The 18,167-nt window shown below is 40.9% G+C and overlaps 1 protein-coding gene across 2 annotated transcripts; it reads left to right on the forward strand.

Moving 5' to 3' along the window:
- The first annotated feature begins 431 nt into the window (after nt 1-431).
- On the forward strand, nt 432-14,823 carry ift27.S (intraflagellar transport 27 S homeolog). Of its 2 annotated transcripts, XM_018261273.2 has the most exons (6): nt 432-676; nt 7,790-7,849; nt 8,423-8,482; nt 12,560-12,677; nt 13,182-13,267; nt 14,168-14,823. In XM_018261273.2, the coding sequence occupies exons 2-6, from the start codon at nt 7,799-7,801 to the stop codon at nt 14,264-14,266; spliced, it is 414 nt and encodes a 137-aa protein (XP_018116762.2). In that variant the 5' UTR covers nt 432-676; nt 7,790-7,798; the 3' UTR covers nt 14,267-14,823. The 2 variants fall into 2 exon arrangements, with proteins under 2 accessions (XP_018116762.2, XP_018116763.2); XM_018261274.2 differs by lacking the exon at nt 432-676 and having other exon boundaries at nt 6,736-7,849.
- Nucleotides 14,824-18,167: the final 3,344 nt, after the last annotated feature.

Raw genomic sequence — 18,167 nt, forward strand, 5'->3', positions numbered from 1 at the left:
CGAAATTCGCCCATCACTACTGCTAACATTTGAAGTTAATAAAATGCTGGCCAGACACGTTTGTATTTTAATAGTAAAAACTTTGCTTTAGCTCCACAGACTTGCTGCTGCCTGAACAATGGCTTATCTCTTTGCAATTCAGGTTGCTATGGGAGCAGTGAGCGTCCTAAATACAGGGGTGGAAATGAGGGCTGGATGTAGTCAGCTTCTCTGTAGAACTGAACTACAGATCCCAGGCTCAGCCTTTTACGTTTCATTGCTTGTGGAATTATGGGAGATGTAGTTTGCAGAGTGAGAGGCGGGGCATGGCTGTTACATACACAAGAGGAAATAACCACGTTACCAAGCGATACCAATCGCATGTAAGTGCATCAGTTTCCATTATAGAAGGTATATTACAATCCTATACACAGACAGCTGTGTGTATCATTTACTCTCCTTTGCGTTTGTGGCACTTAAACTGCTGTGGAACTACAATAACCTGCATAGCTGTGCCAGCCCTGTCTGTGGGGCATTCTGGGAGCAGTAGTTCTCCTGCAACAGCTTGAAAGCTGAATATTTATATTACAAATGTAATGGCATCTGTTCTTCCTCCTACAGGATTTTGACTGCAAAATAAGAAGGTCTGTCCAAGCGCTTATAATGGTGAAACTTTCAGCCAAGTGCATTGTAGCAGGTGAGTTGCTGGAATGTTAGGGTGGACATAATGGGGCCCCACAGAGTGGTAGCTATAGATAGTAGTGGGGAACAGTAGATTAAAGGACCAGTAACATCAAAAAATGAAATTGTTTTACAGTAATAAAAATATAATGCATTTAATGTCACTAGTAAAACTGATGTGTTTGCTTCAGAAACTCTACTATTGTTTATATAAATAAGCTGCTGTGTATTTAATGGATAACAGATAACATTCTGTTCTACAGAGTTTATCTGCTGTGTAACCTGAGCCTTTTCTCCTTTGAATGGCTGCCCCCAATTAACAATACATGTGTAGCCTTAACTGACCATAGACGCAAAGATTTGATTGTTCGAATCCTTGAACGATCTAATTTCCCTGCCTCCTGACCTGCCGCTAACCTTCAGTTTAAATAAAGTAGTAAAAGACCAGATCAGCCGATGCTCTGCCCCTAACAGCAATCGTACGAAAGTTTATGTCCGACAAAGCTGGTGACAGTCTCCCACTGAAAATCGTCAGATCGGCAATACATGCAGAGAAATTATCGGCAGCCGATAATCCGATCTCCAAGACCGATCTCCATGGGACGAAAAATGTCGGGACACTCCACACATGGTCCGAAAATCGTATGAATCCTCTCTCGGATCTTTGCGTCTATGGCCAGCTTTACAGCGCATTTGTCTTTAGAAGGGGGTCAGTGACCCCCATTTGAAAACTGGAAAGAGTCAGAAGAGAAAGGCAAAAAATTCAAAAACTAAATAATGAAGACCAATTGAAAAGTTGCTTAGAATTGGCCATTCTACAACATACTAAAGTTAACTTAAAGGTGAACCATCCCTCACCCCAAGGCAAATTCAGCAGTCTGTGGATCCTGTGCAATTTGTTAAATAAATTTTCAGCATGAAATGCATGTAACATTTATGGGCCCAGGACCAGCTTTTAGACTGCAGGCAGAGAAGCAGCCTGAACTCTCACCACTACTGATATTTCTGCACCTGTAGCCCGGGCACAAGTAGGGTTGCCACCTTTTCTGGAAAAAAATACCGGCCTCCCTATATATTTATCTTTTTTTCCCTATTGATAACATCATTGGGATCAGCCATAATTTTTACCGGTCAGGCCGGTAAAATACCGGCCAGTTGGCAACCCTAGGCACAAGTTGCCACAGACCCTTCTTAGTGTGCCCCATAATTACACAATTTGTATCCAAATGTTGCCCTCTGCACTTGTACTGCATTCATAAATGAGACTTTATTTGTTTTGCCTTGTTTTGAAGCTGGAATTAGAGATACGAACCACGCAGCATGAATGACGGCAATGCAATCATACTTTATATGCATGGGTCTCATTTACTCCTATTTCTTTGCAAACATGTTTTGAAAATATTGGTCTTTTTTTAATGGAAAACTGAGACAATATAGCCAAAATGCTACTGTGACTCCTTTGTGGGTGCTTGGGTGCAGCATGAGGCTATTTACCCAGTTTTTATTTTTACTGACCTGTTCCTTTAAGTCACGAGTTCCCATACTTTACTAATGTAAGTTCTACCTTTAGTGTTTTTTGTTTATGGATGATCTACATCCATAAAAGCATTGTTAGCACTCACTTAAGTATTAATTTATGAGAAAATGTATATTGTTATATTTAAACATCTATTTCTTATGTAACTGTAACATAATAAATATATGAATGAAAAGCATGAAATAGAACAAGCTTTAGACAAGCTGTTTTTGACAGTGTCTTGAGATCTACTGATCACCAACTAAAGATCTACTGTTAGATCCCGATCTACCTTTTGGGCACCCCTGCCTTAAATCTTTGTTTTTGTATTTCATAGTTCGGGTATAGGATTTATAATCCAGAAAGCTTTGAAATACTTCAACAAACAATTAAAAATTGTCACTGATTTTCTTTTTCTCTGTAATAATAAAACACTATATTTTATTTACTAGAATAAACCCATGTTTGTGGGGGACTAAATACCCTCTAAAAGCCCAACTGCTCAGTCAGGGTGAGATTTGGGGTGAATCTATATTTGCTGTCCTTCTTATTCTTGAAACTTTGAATGGGGGCCTTATTAAGGTGGCCATAGATGAAGACATTGCCAAACGAGCCATTCTTTCCCCAATATGCTACTAACGGGCATGGCTATATCGGGGGTAAACCTATGGCCGAACGATCAGATTACGATGAGAGCACAATGGGCTCCGGCGGGATCGGTCAGGACAAAATCAAACCTGTCCGATTGACCAAACGAGCGATCTCCGCCGGACGAAAAATGTCGGGACTCTCCACACACGGTCCGAAAATCTAGGATCTTTGCGTCTATGGCCACCTTAACTTAACATTGGCACTTCATTGGGCTTTCTACTGAAAATGTACTGCAGCTACTGGCATTCGTGATGAGCAAAGTTGTATGCCAGGTTTAGCTACGAAAAAGACACCAATGGGTGAAAAAAAAAAAAAGTTATCTTGCTGCAAAAAAAATACTTTATGGGCAAGCAATATAAATGTGTTATGGAGCTGTCTCCAAGTTCAAATTTTAGCCAGGTGTCATACATATTATATATGATTTTTATTGTTGTTTTTTTCTTTTTAATATGACACAGAAAATGTTTTCTACCTGTTGTTCTAACTTCTAACTTGAATTATTATTAGGTAGACCATGGATTATAATTTTGATTTTACCATTGCTCCACTTTCCCCAGTAATCGGCAGACTTAATTCAAAGATCCTTTTCTTTTTCCTAATTTTGTAGACTGGGGCAGTCATGGAGTTCATGATTCAAGAAGAGAGAATCTTAGTATATTTTCCACTTTCCACAATTACTCTCACGCCCCAGAGAACTGGACTGCATTGCTTTATACTGAATATATTATTTAGATAAACAAGGAGATCACATTTACAACACAGTTTCACAAAACACAAAGAAATCACCAGCGCTACATTCTGGAGTTGACCAGCTGCTATAAATGATAAAGCCAATATTTGCACACAAAAGAGAGAGAAAAATTGCACACAGTTTGCCTTTAAAAATAATTATTATAAAAAATTAGGTGTTAGTACCACACTTTGGCAAAAATATGAAAGCATGTGCCACTTCAATGTCCCTCATTGTATGTGAGTCCTACATTATCCATTAACATTCTAAGTATGTAGTGCATTTAAAATCAAGTCCCCCAGCAAACAGTGTGACTGAGTAGAAAGAACAACAGTGCACTTACCTTAACTCAGAGGCGCTAGTGAGAAAGAAGGGAGCTTTTAATCCCCAGACCATTAACATACACCTGTAAATCATTCCCTGTTTTAAAGGCTGAATGGCAGCTATATGCAATACTTGGCTACAATTTGTACATGAAACTGTGGCGTTGACCAGCTGCGATGTGCCAGCTCTTGGTCTAACCCACAATTTGGAGTTGACCAGCTGCTATAAACAATAAAAAGCCAATATCTGTACACAAAGAGAAAGAGAAAAATTGCCGGGGCACAGCAAAAAATGAGGCGATAGTACCAGGCTTTGGACAAAAAATGTAAGGTCACGTGCCACATCAAGGCCCCTCATTTTACGTGAGTCCTACACTATCCAGCCAGTTTTACTAACCAAAACCTTCTCCATTCAGGCTAGAGCAGCGCAGGGGCCACAGTCACTAACCAATCATGCCTTGACCTTTTAGATGACAGCTTTCATGGTGCTCAGCTAGAGATGGGGGTGAGGAGGTGATAGGCATAGCCCTCTAGTGGTAGGAAACTGGCAGTGATGAATGAATAAAGTTGAACGCATGGACATCTTAATATTTTTGCTTGCCCCAAAGAGCAGGGCAATGCAGGACATTTGAAGAAGGATTCAGGACAGTGGGCTGTGCAGTGAAAATGGGAACTGTTCTTCAAAAACCGGGACAGTTAGGAGGGATGGATTCTGCTCTGATTTTCAAAACTACTTCCCCTTTCTTCAGCTTTTTTGACCTTCCCTCTCCACCTAATGACATTGTTTACTGGTATTGGGCCAGGGGTTTGACTAATAATAATTGGTTTGCTGTGGACTGGCAAGTCAGACCTGTGAAGGTCTCATTTTCCACCTGTGTGACTCTTTGATATTATAACTCATTGTTAAAAATCTGGGTCTGAATAAGACAGAGCAAATCTTTCAAATTAAAGGAGAACTAAAGTTTAACAATGCTACACATTGTTTTGGGGTTCTGTAACAGCCCTATACAGCTCAGACATTTAACAGTGAAGATCTGTGCCCCCCCAGAGATGCTCCCAATATCCCCATCTTTTTTTCTGCTGATTCACTTCATATGCTCTGGGCTGCTGTCACTTAACTGAGATTAGGATCCCGCTCACTATATACTGTACTGCATAAATAGAATATAAAGTCATAATACAAGACTAATTTGTAATTAATTCAGGCAATTAGCCTGCAAATTAGCATAAGAACTGCACTGCCTGCTTATATGACAAGCAACCCTTTATTTTCTGCTTGATGATTTGCGGTGACCCTTGAACTGAATTTCTGTCCAGAGGTCACGGAGCATGTGCAGTGTCAAAATCCAAAGTGGGGAGTTGCTGTGCACAAGTTCTGGGTTATTGTTGTTATGGAGATTCTGAATCTGGTGGTGCATTAAGCTCCTTATACAAATATTTAGGATTAAGCTTTCAATTTGATGGTTGAACTCGCAGGACTCTTGCCTTTTTATTTTGATTGCGTGTATTATGATGAGTAAATTGGCAAAGAATTGGCTCATATTATTTTCATGATTCATAGTGCATACATGTAATTGTGATAAATGAAACGATCTAATTGCCTTAAATAAATGCTTTATCTTTTTATTGACCTCAATTTAAACATCTGTGTTTTCTTGGCTTTTGCTTTTCCTCTACATGTCATTATCTGCCCTTGAGGCGCAGCAATAAAAGGGCATGGCGTCCGTTTATTAAAAGCCTTGTGATAATCCCACTGTTTGCATGACACCTAAAGTTCCAGCTACCATGTGGCCTAAATTGGTGGAGTAAGTGGCAGTGTTGATTATATACATTATCATATTAGGTACAAAGAACACAATACGACCCCACTGGGTGCATGATTATGTAAGGGAAGAAATTGCATATCTGGAGTTTGTTAGCTGTGAGTGCCATTTAACAGACTAGTGAGCAGCTGAGTTGCTATATCCATAATTACAGACCCCTGAAGACTTTATTATGCTTGTATTAAGAAACCATTGAGACTTTTATTGGTGTGGAGTGGAAGCTGGAGAGCGTCCCCTGGCTTTGCTTCAGGATATGGCACATGGCTGTGTCTTTGTGCTTACAAGATTGCATTGGGGCAGGCCACACAGTGTATTATATAGAATAGACACACACTTATTATTATTGAAAGAAAAAGGATGACCTCTCTGTAGTCATGTTTATTCAGCAATACTTCAAGCTAATGTATTGCATTGGCCATAGCCAGGTTATCTGGAAAAGCAGCTAATGGAGAAGTTACAAGAAGAGTTGGGATGAACATTGTTTTTACTTCTGCCCAGTGAACAAGAAACATAAATTATGGCTCATTAATTGCAGCAAGTGCATAATCACCCTGAATTTTAAGCAGATTCTCAAAGACAGAGCTGAGCCACGGAGGTGCCTAACGTAAACCCAGGGCCGGCCTTAGGCCAATTGGACCAATTGGGCCCAATTGGGCCCCGCACCTCTGGGGGGCCCCCGCACCACAGGGCAGCACAGATAATATTTCCCTCAGCACATGATGCTGCCTGGCCTGCCCCCAACTTTGAGAGTCCAGCCCATCCCCAAATCCATAGGTCTAGCCTGCCCCCAACTCTCATAGGCCCAGCTTTCCTCCAACCTTGATAGGCCCTGCCTGCCCCCAATCCAACCAAGCCTGCTCCCAAGCTGAATCGGCCCAGCCCCAAACTAATTGGCCCAGTCCACTCTCCTATTTCCTCCCTCTCTCTCTTACCCTGTGTGCCCCTATTATGTTACCTTGTCTGCCCCTTTCCTTTCTATTTTGTGCCTGTATGCCCTTATTTTCCTAAATACTTGGTGTGTCAGTAGCCAGCAACATTTTGTCTAGGGGCCCCGCCAACATGGTCCCAATTGGGCCCCACATGTGATAGGATCAGCCCTGCGTAAACCCCCTGGTCTTGTCTGCACCACTGCTGCCACAACTCTCCCCTCTGCGGCTACTCCTATCTCTTTCTCCAAGGTACATATATTCTTATGTGTTTGGTGCTATCTAACATGAAATGCATTTGTACCCTGCAAAATAAAATATTAAAAAATGTATTGTACTACTGTATGTCTGTCTTTTTGGGATTTCATTTATCACTTTAAGCTAAAGGTCTTAGGCATGTGCATGTGGACCTCACATCATGCAGGTTGAGACTCTACAATATTTGGCTGTACGGTAGCCTATTTTATGTAGTTACGTCATGTTTTTTTTACCCACAGTGCAACGTTTCTTCCCAGTACAATAGCGATGTGTGCACCAATTACTAATCCCCCTACAGAGTAGTATCCACCTTGGTAAATCATACACCAGTTGTGGTTTTGCTGGTCGCCAGTGCACAGATACTGTAGAATGCAGAGGAATGTCAAGTACCAGAATGCATCACTTCAACATTTATCAAGGGCAGAGGTGTATTAATTCTGCTAGGGAGGGGTCGGGATACGGTCCCTGCAAGTTAGAAGCATGGCTTCCTCTCATTCAGAGGAATCGAGTATGTCTGTGTAAAAACAGATATATATTCATTATATATACGTTTTAGCATAGCCCCCAGTGGCTGAACTCAATAAGAGATTATGGTTTTCCTTTAAGGGTGACAACTTCTGGTGTGTGACATATGTTCCCTTGTTATCCCAGGTGACACGACTATGGGGAAAAGTGCCCTGGTCCAACTTTTCCGGAGCGATGGGAGCCAGTTCCCAAAGAATTACAGTATGGTGGGGGTCACACTGAATAGTATGGTACCTTGTGTTGAAAATAGGCTGTAGGTAGACCAGCACAACTGTAGTTTTGGGGATTCTGAAGTTGGACTTTGTGTGTTGTTGGCATGATTGGGTAGGTGTGATTATCAGTACTGCTACTTTCCATAATGTTATATTTCCCTGCAGACCTCTAGCATGGAGATTTCTGTAAAAAGAGTTCAGATTCCAGATACTGGTGACACTGTGGTAAGTGTGTTTTTATATTACATGTCAATGTCATTCCAGCTGAAAGCAGCATTTGACTCTCTCCACATTCTATCTTGCGGTAATGTAGAATTAACGCTTGCCTATTAGCGCATGCGAAAAATAGATGAATCGTTCCTTAAATAATTTCCTTAAATAACGCTCAAAACTGTGCGTTAAGGAATAATTACCTTTTTTTGAATCTACCCCGTAGCACATTTTGGTGTATTTGTCCAGTTTTTATAGATCTAAAAACAGGCAGGTGGGTTTGAACGGACATCCCCATGTAAAACCAGGATGTGAATCTAGAAGGGGAAGTGAAAAATATCTTTCCCAAAAGGTAAGTGTTTACAGCCCGGGGCAGCAGAAGCTATCAATACACACCTGGGTAAAGTTCATTAACCCCATAAGTTCTGCCTGGGCTGTACTCATTAATTAGGTATTTTACACAAATAATATTAAGGCAATAAAGCATTAGGTCTGGTGCTCACACCTCTCCTCTAACGTGTTTTGCCCATTAATTAGTCTATTCTGAGACTCACGTGTAAGCCCAGCTCATTCGTTGTTCCTTTACAGGAGCTCTTCCTCTGCGACAGTCCTGGCAAAGCAATCTTTTATGAGGTGACAGAGAAACTGGTAAGTCTCCCTGTTCATTGTGACAATGCTACTGAAACCAATCCCAGCGTAGTATGACACAATGAATTCTGAAGCTCCTCACACTATAAAGGCTCCTGGTTTTTCTTAAGTAATAATCAGTTAGGCTGTGTAGGACATGGCTTCTTTCTACTTGATCCAATCCAAAAATGAATCTGGCAGTCGTTATGATTCTTCCGTTTAACCTTATGATTATGTACAGGGGTTGTTTTATGTGTTTTATGAGGAACAATGTTCATTGATTTTTCCATTTCAAATGGTAACACACAATTTTTCTTATTATTCATTTATTCCCTGTTAAATGAGGGAAGAGAAAAGAGAATTGGTGATTTGCATGTGTAACCAAGGCCTGAGAGAAGGCAAATTATTGCATCACTGCACAAATATCACAAAATCTGTTTCAGCTGATTCATAAGGGTTTGGGGTCTCCTATTGAGGAATCAGTGTGGCAGCTTCTGCTCTTATGTAGGATGTGAGTGTCCTTGGCACACAGTACAGAACACCCTATACTTATGCTATAGAAGTAGTTGTTTCAGTTCAAGCCTTTCTTGTAGGACCAGACTTTAGTTAGCCTCCCCTTTTTGCTCATAAAACAGTTCCAGGTACAGGTCTTTAAGCTTTAGTTCCAAGAATCTCTAGGGCAGCAAATAGAATTTTACCTCAAATTGTCACCCTAACTGATCTTTAAAATGGGCTTTCATTAGTATTGTGCGGAGCAAACAGACATTCTCCCAAAATCTCTTCCCAACTGACTTCCAGACTGAGCTCCACCTACCGCAGTTTGGGAACCACTGTTGTTTAGGAATGTTAATGGAATAGTGTCAGGGCCTGAAGGCTCAGGTTGAAGTTGCGGACCAAGGAGGAAGCTGTAGACTCCAAAACACAGTCTGAGGTAAAAAGAGGTTAAGAAGAAGAAGAAGAGTAGTCAAAGTCAGGCAAAGGTCAGTTAAAGCAGAAAGGTTCTTAGTCAGGATACAGGCCGAAGTCAAGATCAGGAATCACAATAGCAACATAACACACCCAGGAACACAACAAAGTTGAACCTATAATCGGGCAATGACTGCAGGCCTCTGGCGTCCTTTTATAGGCGAGTTTTCACGCCAAAACGCCGGACTGGTGCCAGCGTCCACGCAGTTCCCCCTGGCTACCGCCATCTTGGGGAAGACGCCGGCAGGGAAGGAAGCACCGGCGAGCGTTTCTTACAGTACCCCCTCCTCCATGGTGGGCCTCTGGACCACCAAGACTGGGTTTTAAAGGAAATCTCTTATGGATCCTCCGTATAGGAAGTGGAGCGTGAATGTCAGAATGCTTAATCCAGGAGCATTCCTTTGGTCCAAAACCTCTCCATTCCACCAAGTATTGAAGGGAACCTCTCCACTTCAAACTCTTGATGACCATCTACACTTATGAGGGCAGGAAAAGATGAAGAATGACCGAACATTGCGGGCTTAATAAGGGACACATGAGACAAGTTTGGGATCCTCATCTCTGATGGTAACTGAAGACAAACTGCAACTGAATTGATGTATGTATATTTTTATTTGTATAGCGCTCCTTGAGGGCAAAGTACTGTACAGTGAAACAATAAATTAGTATTGACAAACAAGGGGTCATTGAAGTAAAAAGTTACAATAGAAATACAATTCACATAAATATAAAATATAATTAAATACATATTAAGTGCTCAATGTCAAGGAAACAAAAGGCTAGAGGACCCTACCCGTAGGGCTTACAGTCTAAATGGGAGGGTAACATACAGAGCGGAGGGGTATTAAGGTGATGTAGGTTACAGTTAAATAAGTGTATATTGATGAGTTTGATTACTGGAAAAGGAACAATTAATTTGGGACCCAGTTTAGGGGATGGAATTTTGAGGTGGATGTTCTTGGTAGAAAGCCACACTTTGTCTCCAAGTGCATACTAAGGAGGACGAGAACGCTTCTTGTCGGCAAACGTTTTTTGAGCAATGGAACTTTTCTCCAGGTTGGCCTTAGTAGCTTGCCAGATTGCAGACATGTGATATACTCGGTCATTGGCTGCTGGTACATTGGTGAGAAGTAAACCTTGAGGAAATGCCAAAGGATGTTGACCATATACAGGTACAGCGTCTCAGGTAATATAAGATCAGATATTTAAAATTGCTTTGAGAAGATTGTCTTGGACTTAACATACGGACTATACATCACAAATGGTTAATATTTGAATACACTAAATAGTAAGTCAATTAATGATGTCACCGCAGAAGGGGAGGAGATTGTGACCACACCCTAAACCAAGCCCCCCCCCAACCCCTCCCCCCCTCAGGATGTTGAATATAAGTGTTTGGTGGAAGTAATCACATTAGGCTTGATAAAGGGTCCAGTAGGGCCCGAAACGTCGCCCTTCTGTTTGTTCATATATGGGCTAATAAACACTACGGATTATTGCATCAATTCAAGTGTGCTGCTGGATTTTTTGTTCTGGATCTTGGTACAAAGAGATGTGACATCTTAAAAACTGTTCAAGTGCTTGATTGACGCGTTCTTAGGCTCCGTTGGATTGAGGATGATAAGATGAAAAAAATTGAACTGAACTATTGAGGGATTTGCATAACGATCTCCAAAATTTAGAAATAAATTGTGAGCCTCTGTCCGCAACAATTTCAGCGGGAAAGCCATGAAGGCGAAAATATGTTGGATGAATAATTTTGAGAGTTCTATTGCTGAGGGTAATTTGCGGAGAGGAATAAAATGAAAAAAGCCATTTTACTGAACCTGTCAATTACTATCCAAATGACTGTGTAACCCCAGAAAGATGAAAGCTCCACAATAAAGTCCATGGCTAAATGTGTCCAGGGTCGAGAGGGAATGGGTAGCGGCATCAGGAGTCCCTTGGCTGAGGAATGACAGGATTTGGAAGCAGTACAAATGGAGCAGAAAGATACAAAGTCTTTGACATCTTTCCGTAACGAAGGCCACCAAACAAGACAATAAATCAATAGTTTTCTTGATCCCAGGATGGCCAGATTGTTTGGAATTTTGTGATTGGCGAAGAATGGTGTGACAAAGATCTGGTGGTACATAGGCCACTCCAATCGGTGCATTGGATGGTGCAGCAGATTGTGCCGATAGGATTTGAGATGCCATTGAAGGGAATAAGGCAGCTACAATTTTTGCTGTTGGAATAATAGGGTTGTTATCTTTCGAGCAAGAATCCAGTGGAACGAAACTTCAAAATAATGGCATCCGCCTTTTTATTCCTGGAACCAGGTCGGAATGTGATGATGAAATTAAAACGTGAAATGAATAATGCCCATTGAGCTTGTCTAGGATTAACACGTTTAAGAGCTTGAATGTACTCTGTAAATTCTTGTGGTCAGTAAATATTGTTACTGGTATCGTAGAGCCTTCCAGCAAATGTCTCCATTCCAATTTAACTGCCAAGAGTTCTCGATTGCCCACATGAAAATTTTGTTCTGGCAGAGTTAATTTTTAGAAAAGAAGGCACAGGGGTGAAGTTTCCCATCGCTGAGTTGTCTTTGGAAAAGAACTGCACCAGCACCCACATCAGAAGCGTCGACTTCAATGAAGAAAGGGAGAAGAGGATCTGGATGTTTGAGCATAGAAGCAGAAGAAAAATACTTTTTTAAAGACTCAAATGCTTTCATTGCTTGTGGAGTCCAGCAATTAGGCTACTACCCACCTTTGCGGATGAGGGCCAGGATTGGAGCAATTCTTTAAGAAAAGCCTTTGATGAACTGCCTATAATAATTGGCAAAGCCGATGAATCTTTGAATGGCTCTGGTGCTCGTAGGAAGTGGCCACTCTTGAATCGCGGAGATTTTGGTGCAGTGAACTGAGTGCTCCCAACTCCCTTGCACAACCAGAAAATTCAGGGAGGAGGAAGTGGAACCGATGGGTGGGACTGGTAGACATTTTTAATAAGTAACCAGGACTGTAACCAGAATCACACGTTTATAAAGTACATTCTTGTTTTTTTACATAAGTCTCCTTTAATTATGTATTATTATATATATTATATATATATATAAATATATATTAATGCTATTTTTTCATGTAGTGGGACCAGCCGGGTGCACTGTGCTTGGTGTTTGATGTCACAAATGAGAGCTGGTTCAGTAGCTGTGCTAAGTGGTTGCAGAGAATTCGAACGAAGACATACAGCCCTCAGCTCTCAGGTTGGTGTCAAAAAATATAACGTTCCTTATGTAGCGTGCATATGGACAACATAATTTCTCGTTTTGTGTGTCACAGAGTGAGAGCTTTGGAGAAAAGGGCCTTATTTACTACACAAACTACATGACCTTTTGTATATCTCAGACAAATTGGTGTCACAATTTGTGCTTAAACACAGGCATACTAGGTGTTATGAGGGGATGGCAGAAACGCATTCTACATGGCAAATCTATGCCCACTTGGGTTCCTTTAAATGAAGCCATAGATTATACAGAAAATATGTGATATAAGTTTATTAGAATTCACAGGGGTTCCTTGGCCATATAGTGACATAATATATTCATACTTTATAACAGGGGGTACATTATTTTTGTCACTAAGCACTTACTATATGTTATGATATGTATGAATATTCTCCTCTATAAGTCCTTGCTCCTATTCCTTCTTCCAGTCGGCTAATTGTTCACTACCTCTTTCCTTTTATGTGCTTGTGGGTAACAAGACAGACATGGCAGGCCGCAAAGCAGTGGAAAAGGGGCAGGCGGAAGAGTGGGCTGCAAGCAATGGACTGGAGTATTTTGAAACTTCTGCGGTATTAACCACTGATCATTTTTATAAAAGAATGCAAGCCCGTGTCACTAGAAATGTTTACCCTAATGGAGCTGCACACTGACAAAATTTGTCTCTAACTGGGGAAAACAACACAGACACTGACAGTGCTGACACCAGGCAGACTGTTGCCTAAATCTGCTGCCAGCACCTGTCCCCTGCAGGGCACAACCACAACAGGGCCTGAGGAAAGCATCACAGTGGAACCTCTTTATTTGCTCTCTCTCCCAGGGTAATGCTACCATAAACATCTGAGCAGATTGTATGTTTTGGCCAAGATTTTTTGTTGAGAGAGAAAAGAAATGGGTAAAAAACCCAAAACAGGAAAGAACTAAACAGGCAAATCAAAATTACAGAGAGAGAAAAGAAAACTCACAGGTCCATATCGTGGCCACTCTTTCGTTGTGTCCAGTCCCAATGGTGTGCTGGCTCTGATGAAGTGCCAGAAGGGGGCATGAAACGCGTCAGGTGATTCAACATGTCATAGGGTAGGAGTACATCTGCTAAGGATGCCTGTCTGTTGTTTTAATTTTTTCAATAAAGCTGGACAGTGATTTTTATCCAAAGTGTGTGGATTGGCTTTCTCACCCACCAAACCCCCTACAAATCAAAATTACAGACTGTGTGACATGTTCACAAGTGCATCATGTTTGAGTTGTTATAACGTGCTTTGCGGTTCATGTCATACTCTTCATGCAGTATAGCACAGTTTGCCTGAAATGTGTTGTTGTTTATCATACTTTTCCCCTTAGTAAAACTGGAAGGAGCAATACAATAATTGTAGGCAGAAGATAGTGGTGCTCAGGTACATTATAGTCTAAAATTCAACAGATAGGAATCCATGTTATTGATTCTGATCTTGTGATTAATTGCTGCTTTACAGAAAGAACTAGAAAACTTTGAGCAGCCATTTCAAGCACTGGCAAAAGCTTTTCATCAACTGTACCAGGAAAGAGTGGAGCATTTCCAGGGCCTGGTGTAGTGTTGCAGCAGGACTTTCATCAGCAGTCACTGCACCCCTGGTACCTCTAATGAGACAACTCCTAGCTCTGGTGTATTTGGATTCATTGCATGCTCATAATGGAGACTGTCAAGGCCAGAGAAAGAGTCATAATCAATCCAGGAAGTATGAGGTCCCAATGTATTTTTAATGATAATCAGAAACCTGTGACTGTCTTGCTGTTATTCAGTATCATGAAGGCTATTGGAAGCATACAGTAAACTGTAGTCAGGTGAAGAACCGCAAGTTGGACTTCCTAATGAACAATATGTATATTACTTAATTCATAAAAAAGCTTCATTGTAATTAGTATTTTCATCTGGCTTAGCAAGACAAATGCCCTCTCTCAACTTTCTTTATCTCAAAATTGAAAATGATTTTGTTACTAAAGCGCTACCATTTGGCTGCTGTGTGCCCATGTACTGGTACTAAGTGGGAAAGGTTGGCATTTATTAGTGATACTGCACAGCTTTACAGGCCATCATTATTAGGAGTATAGCACTGTACAGATCCATTTGCTTATCTTCTGCCTGTTGTAAGAAGATTCATATAAATCAATATAAGATATCCGTTATGCATGGTGATGCCATTTTCAGTACAGGAGCCAACTGATGGCACAGAATAATGCATTCTGACTTTCCAGAACTCCAGCTGTAAAGTCTAGCCCATTGGTTGCACTGGCAGTTCTACATGCCGTCTACCTGAGACCTAAGCACCTCCCACATTCAGTGACCCCACCCGCTGTCTGAAGCACCACACAGAGAGACAGAAGTGAGGTTCAAACAGAATGTCCCTGGTCTGTGTGAAGCCAGACAAACCAATGTAAGAACAAAAGACATTAAAGATAATTATGGCAAGTATTAATTTCTAAAAAACACTTATTACTCAGCTGCTGCAGTCTACACAGGCCTGTCAAATAAGGGCCAAAAAATGCTGGAATATAGCCACCAACTCCAAAGGGCACCCAAATCAGAAGTCCAAAGATATATTCCAAGTCAATTCTCTCAAAGTTACGCGCCTTACGCGTTTTGCACCCACAGGCACTTATTCACAATGCCTATGAATAAGTGCCTGTGGGTGCGAAACGCGTAAGGCGGAGCATCAATTGGTCTGTATGCCTACTTTTTAATATTTATGCTAAATAAAGAGTGATTTTTTAACTTTGAGAGTATTGACTTGGAATATATCTTTGAAGTATTAATTTCTGTTATCAGCATAACTGCAATCATCAGCTCTGGTTTTAAACACATTCCTGTAATAGAGACTGTCTTGATGCTCATTGTTGTTATTGGCTACCAGTACCAGGGATGTGTACTATTTGTCATGCTTCTGCTATGGGGTATGTTGTGTTTCTAAGGAAAACAAGATGCTGACACATGCCAGTCACAGAGGCACATCACCTGTAAATCAGCAGCACCATTGTATTCATTTCTGTTTAACTTTTCAGGTTTGTTCTAAACAGCAGGTTGAAGGGCTTATTTTGAGGCCTCCCAGTCAAGCGACACTTATAGTGAACTTATCATCTAGACCAGTGGTGAACTTGCAGTGTCTTTGTGAGCATCAGTGCAGGCACGCTTGTCTGAACAAGTGGCTTTTGCCCCTAAAGAATTTTCCTTTCACACACTCCTCTCTTTTATAGTACCCCTGGACCAGTGGATATTATAGAGCAGTGTCTTCTTTTCAGGTAATGTTGTACAGAGCTGGTGGAGAAAGCCATATAATAATACCTTCTGCCTTAAAGAGACTTAAAAGAATAGACAGAATACCAGAACTATTAATATGGCTCTTGTTGCATACAAGTATTTATTACCCTTTATAATCAAACAGGCACATTGCTGATTTTTATAGGAACCACTGTTCCAGAGATAACAGTCAAAGCAGACATGGCGGAAATTGGATCCTTTTATGCTTAGCCTCCTGTGCGCCTGCCCACAGCACCAAGAAAATAATCCAAAATGAAAAGAACGGAGGAATCAGAGGAGCAGAACTATGCTGCAATTGCAGCATAGTTCTGCTCATCTACGTCGCCCATTCTTTTAATTTTTTTGTCTTTATCAGAAGGTGACCACATAAGTGCTATACCCTGCACTGCTTATTTGTTTAATCCAATTCCTTCCCCTTCCTTCAGCCCTTTGGTAACAGAAGGGTCCAACTGAGCAACCCAGAGCATCCAATGAGAGGTCATTATTTTATCTGCAATAGACCGATCAAATCTAATTATAATTGGTTGTTATGGGGTACTGCACTGATGCATATTGGTCCCGTGTTAATAAATGAGTTTACATTGGGTCTTTGGACTGCTCAACTGTTCCTGTCAAGCAACAAGCATTTAGGGAGAGCAAGGAGGTAGATTATAAAACAAAGTAGAAGTAGATGTGCCTGGTGCTTTATGAAGTGCAAAATATTTAATACACATCGGTTCATAAGCTGAGTCCTATAATACAGCCAAAGGCAGCAGGAATAATTTATTATAAAACCGGACACAAAAGCATGTCCCTTAGTGCTAATTTAAAGTTTGCAGCCCCAAGGCAGGCAGAAGGCAGCCCAGGTGGCTGCATGTTTGCTTCTTATCCCTGGAAATTTCAGCACACTGGCAATATAAGTTTCATGTTCATATACATTATATACAATATCCCTTTATTTTATAGACGTTCTGGATACAAGGTGACTGCTGTGAGAGATCACGTTATCTGCACTTTTATACAGTATGCCTTGTCTTTAGACAATGTGTGAATGGTGCAGCATTCTCTATGAAATAAGTTCAAGTTGTATATTTTAACAAGCAACGTCTGTGTCCTGCTTGTTAGGGGATAAAGTCTGCTGTTGTTCCAAAGGCTGCATCTTCCTATGAGAGCAATATGTACTTAAGCAAATGTTTCCCTTTAAAGGATCAACATTTTACCACCTGCTAACCTGGTTAGTTAGATACAAGGAGAATGAACAAACCCACCCATTAATACATCTGTCACAAAGAACTTACCTTACCCGACACCTCATGCCATTGGTCCTGAATTATTACTGTTTTAGAGCTGCTGAACCTCTGGACTGTGCAGTAAGGTCAGCAAGTAAAATACAGCATTTTTTAGGATTAAGTTATCCTAAGATATTATCATGTTGAAATATTCCTTAGTTTAAAACCAAACATGTTACTGTGTTTCCTTATAACTGGTTTCTTTGTAAAAATATATCATTATCAGTATAGCAGCTCCTGCCCATAAGAAATAATAGAGCTTCTGTGCAAAATAACCCTAATGACCCAGTGTGTTTCTCAGCACATTCCCAGGAATATCAAGTGACTACAAAGCCCACTTATAAATAGGACATACTGTATTTTCCTTTAAAGTAGGCATTGATTTTTTGCAGATCTGCAGTGTGCATCCACAGTGTGCAAAGCAGGCAGTCCTGGTGCATTACCGTGAAGGGAAAGTGACACTTGCAGGTTACTAATAAGGCACCCAAATAACATTACCTCGAGCTGCGGTCATTCCAGTAGCATGATAAGTATCAAAGTAGTCACCTTGCATTATTATATGTCTCCCAGCTCTGGAAAGCCAATAAACGATCATCCTGATTAGCTGCAACAACCAGTTAGTGCCCCCCCATACCAATAGTAATCATTTACACAAGGCAATAACTGGTACATGGTTGAACTCATCACTGACTGCATTTTGCTGGCACATGGCAAGGTTTCATTGTTGGCAAGCTGCCTTCATTTTTGCAGATTAGTCCTCATTGCAAATGGCTTGTGTCACTTATTTGGCTTCTGGAAGGAAAGCCGTTGAGTTTGGCCCCAGTGAGATGTAGAATGCTACAGTCTCTGGGTAATTCTCATAAAGGGTTTATTAAATTCAAAAATTTGATAGAGAACGTTGTGCTGATAATA

The sequence above is a fragment of the Xenopus laevis genome, chromosome 4S (assembly GCF_017654675.1).
Source record: "Xenopus laevis strain J_2021 chromosome 4S, Xenopus_laevis_v10.1, whole genome shotgun sequence".
Classification (NCBI taxonomy): Eukaryota; Metazoa; Chordata; class Amphibia; order Anura; family Pipidae; genus Xenopus; species Xenopus laevis.

Coding starts and splice junctions, on each gene's coding strand:
- ift27.S (XM_018261273.2), top strand. CDS start 7,799: ATGGAGATTTCTGTAAAAAGAGTTCAGATTCCAGATACTGGTGACACT. Junction 12,678..13,181: donor ATACAGCCCTCAGCTCTCAG/GTTGGTGTCAAA, acceptor GTAACAAGACAG/ACATGGCAGGCCGCAAAGCA. Junction 13,268..14,167: donor AGTATTTTGAAACTTCTGCG/GTATTAACCACT, acceptor GCTGCTTTACAG/AAAGAACTAGAAAACTTTGA.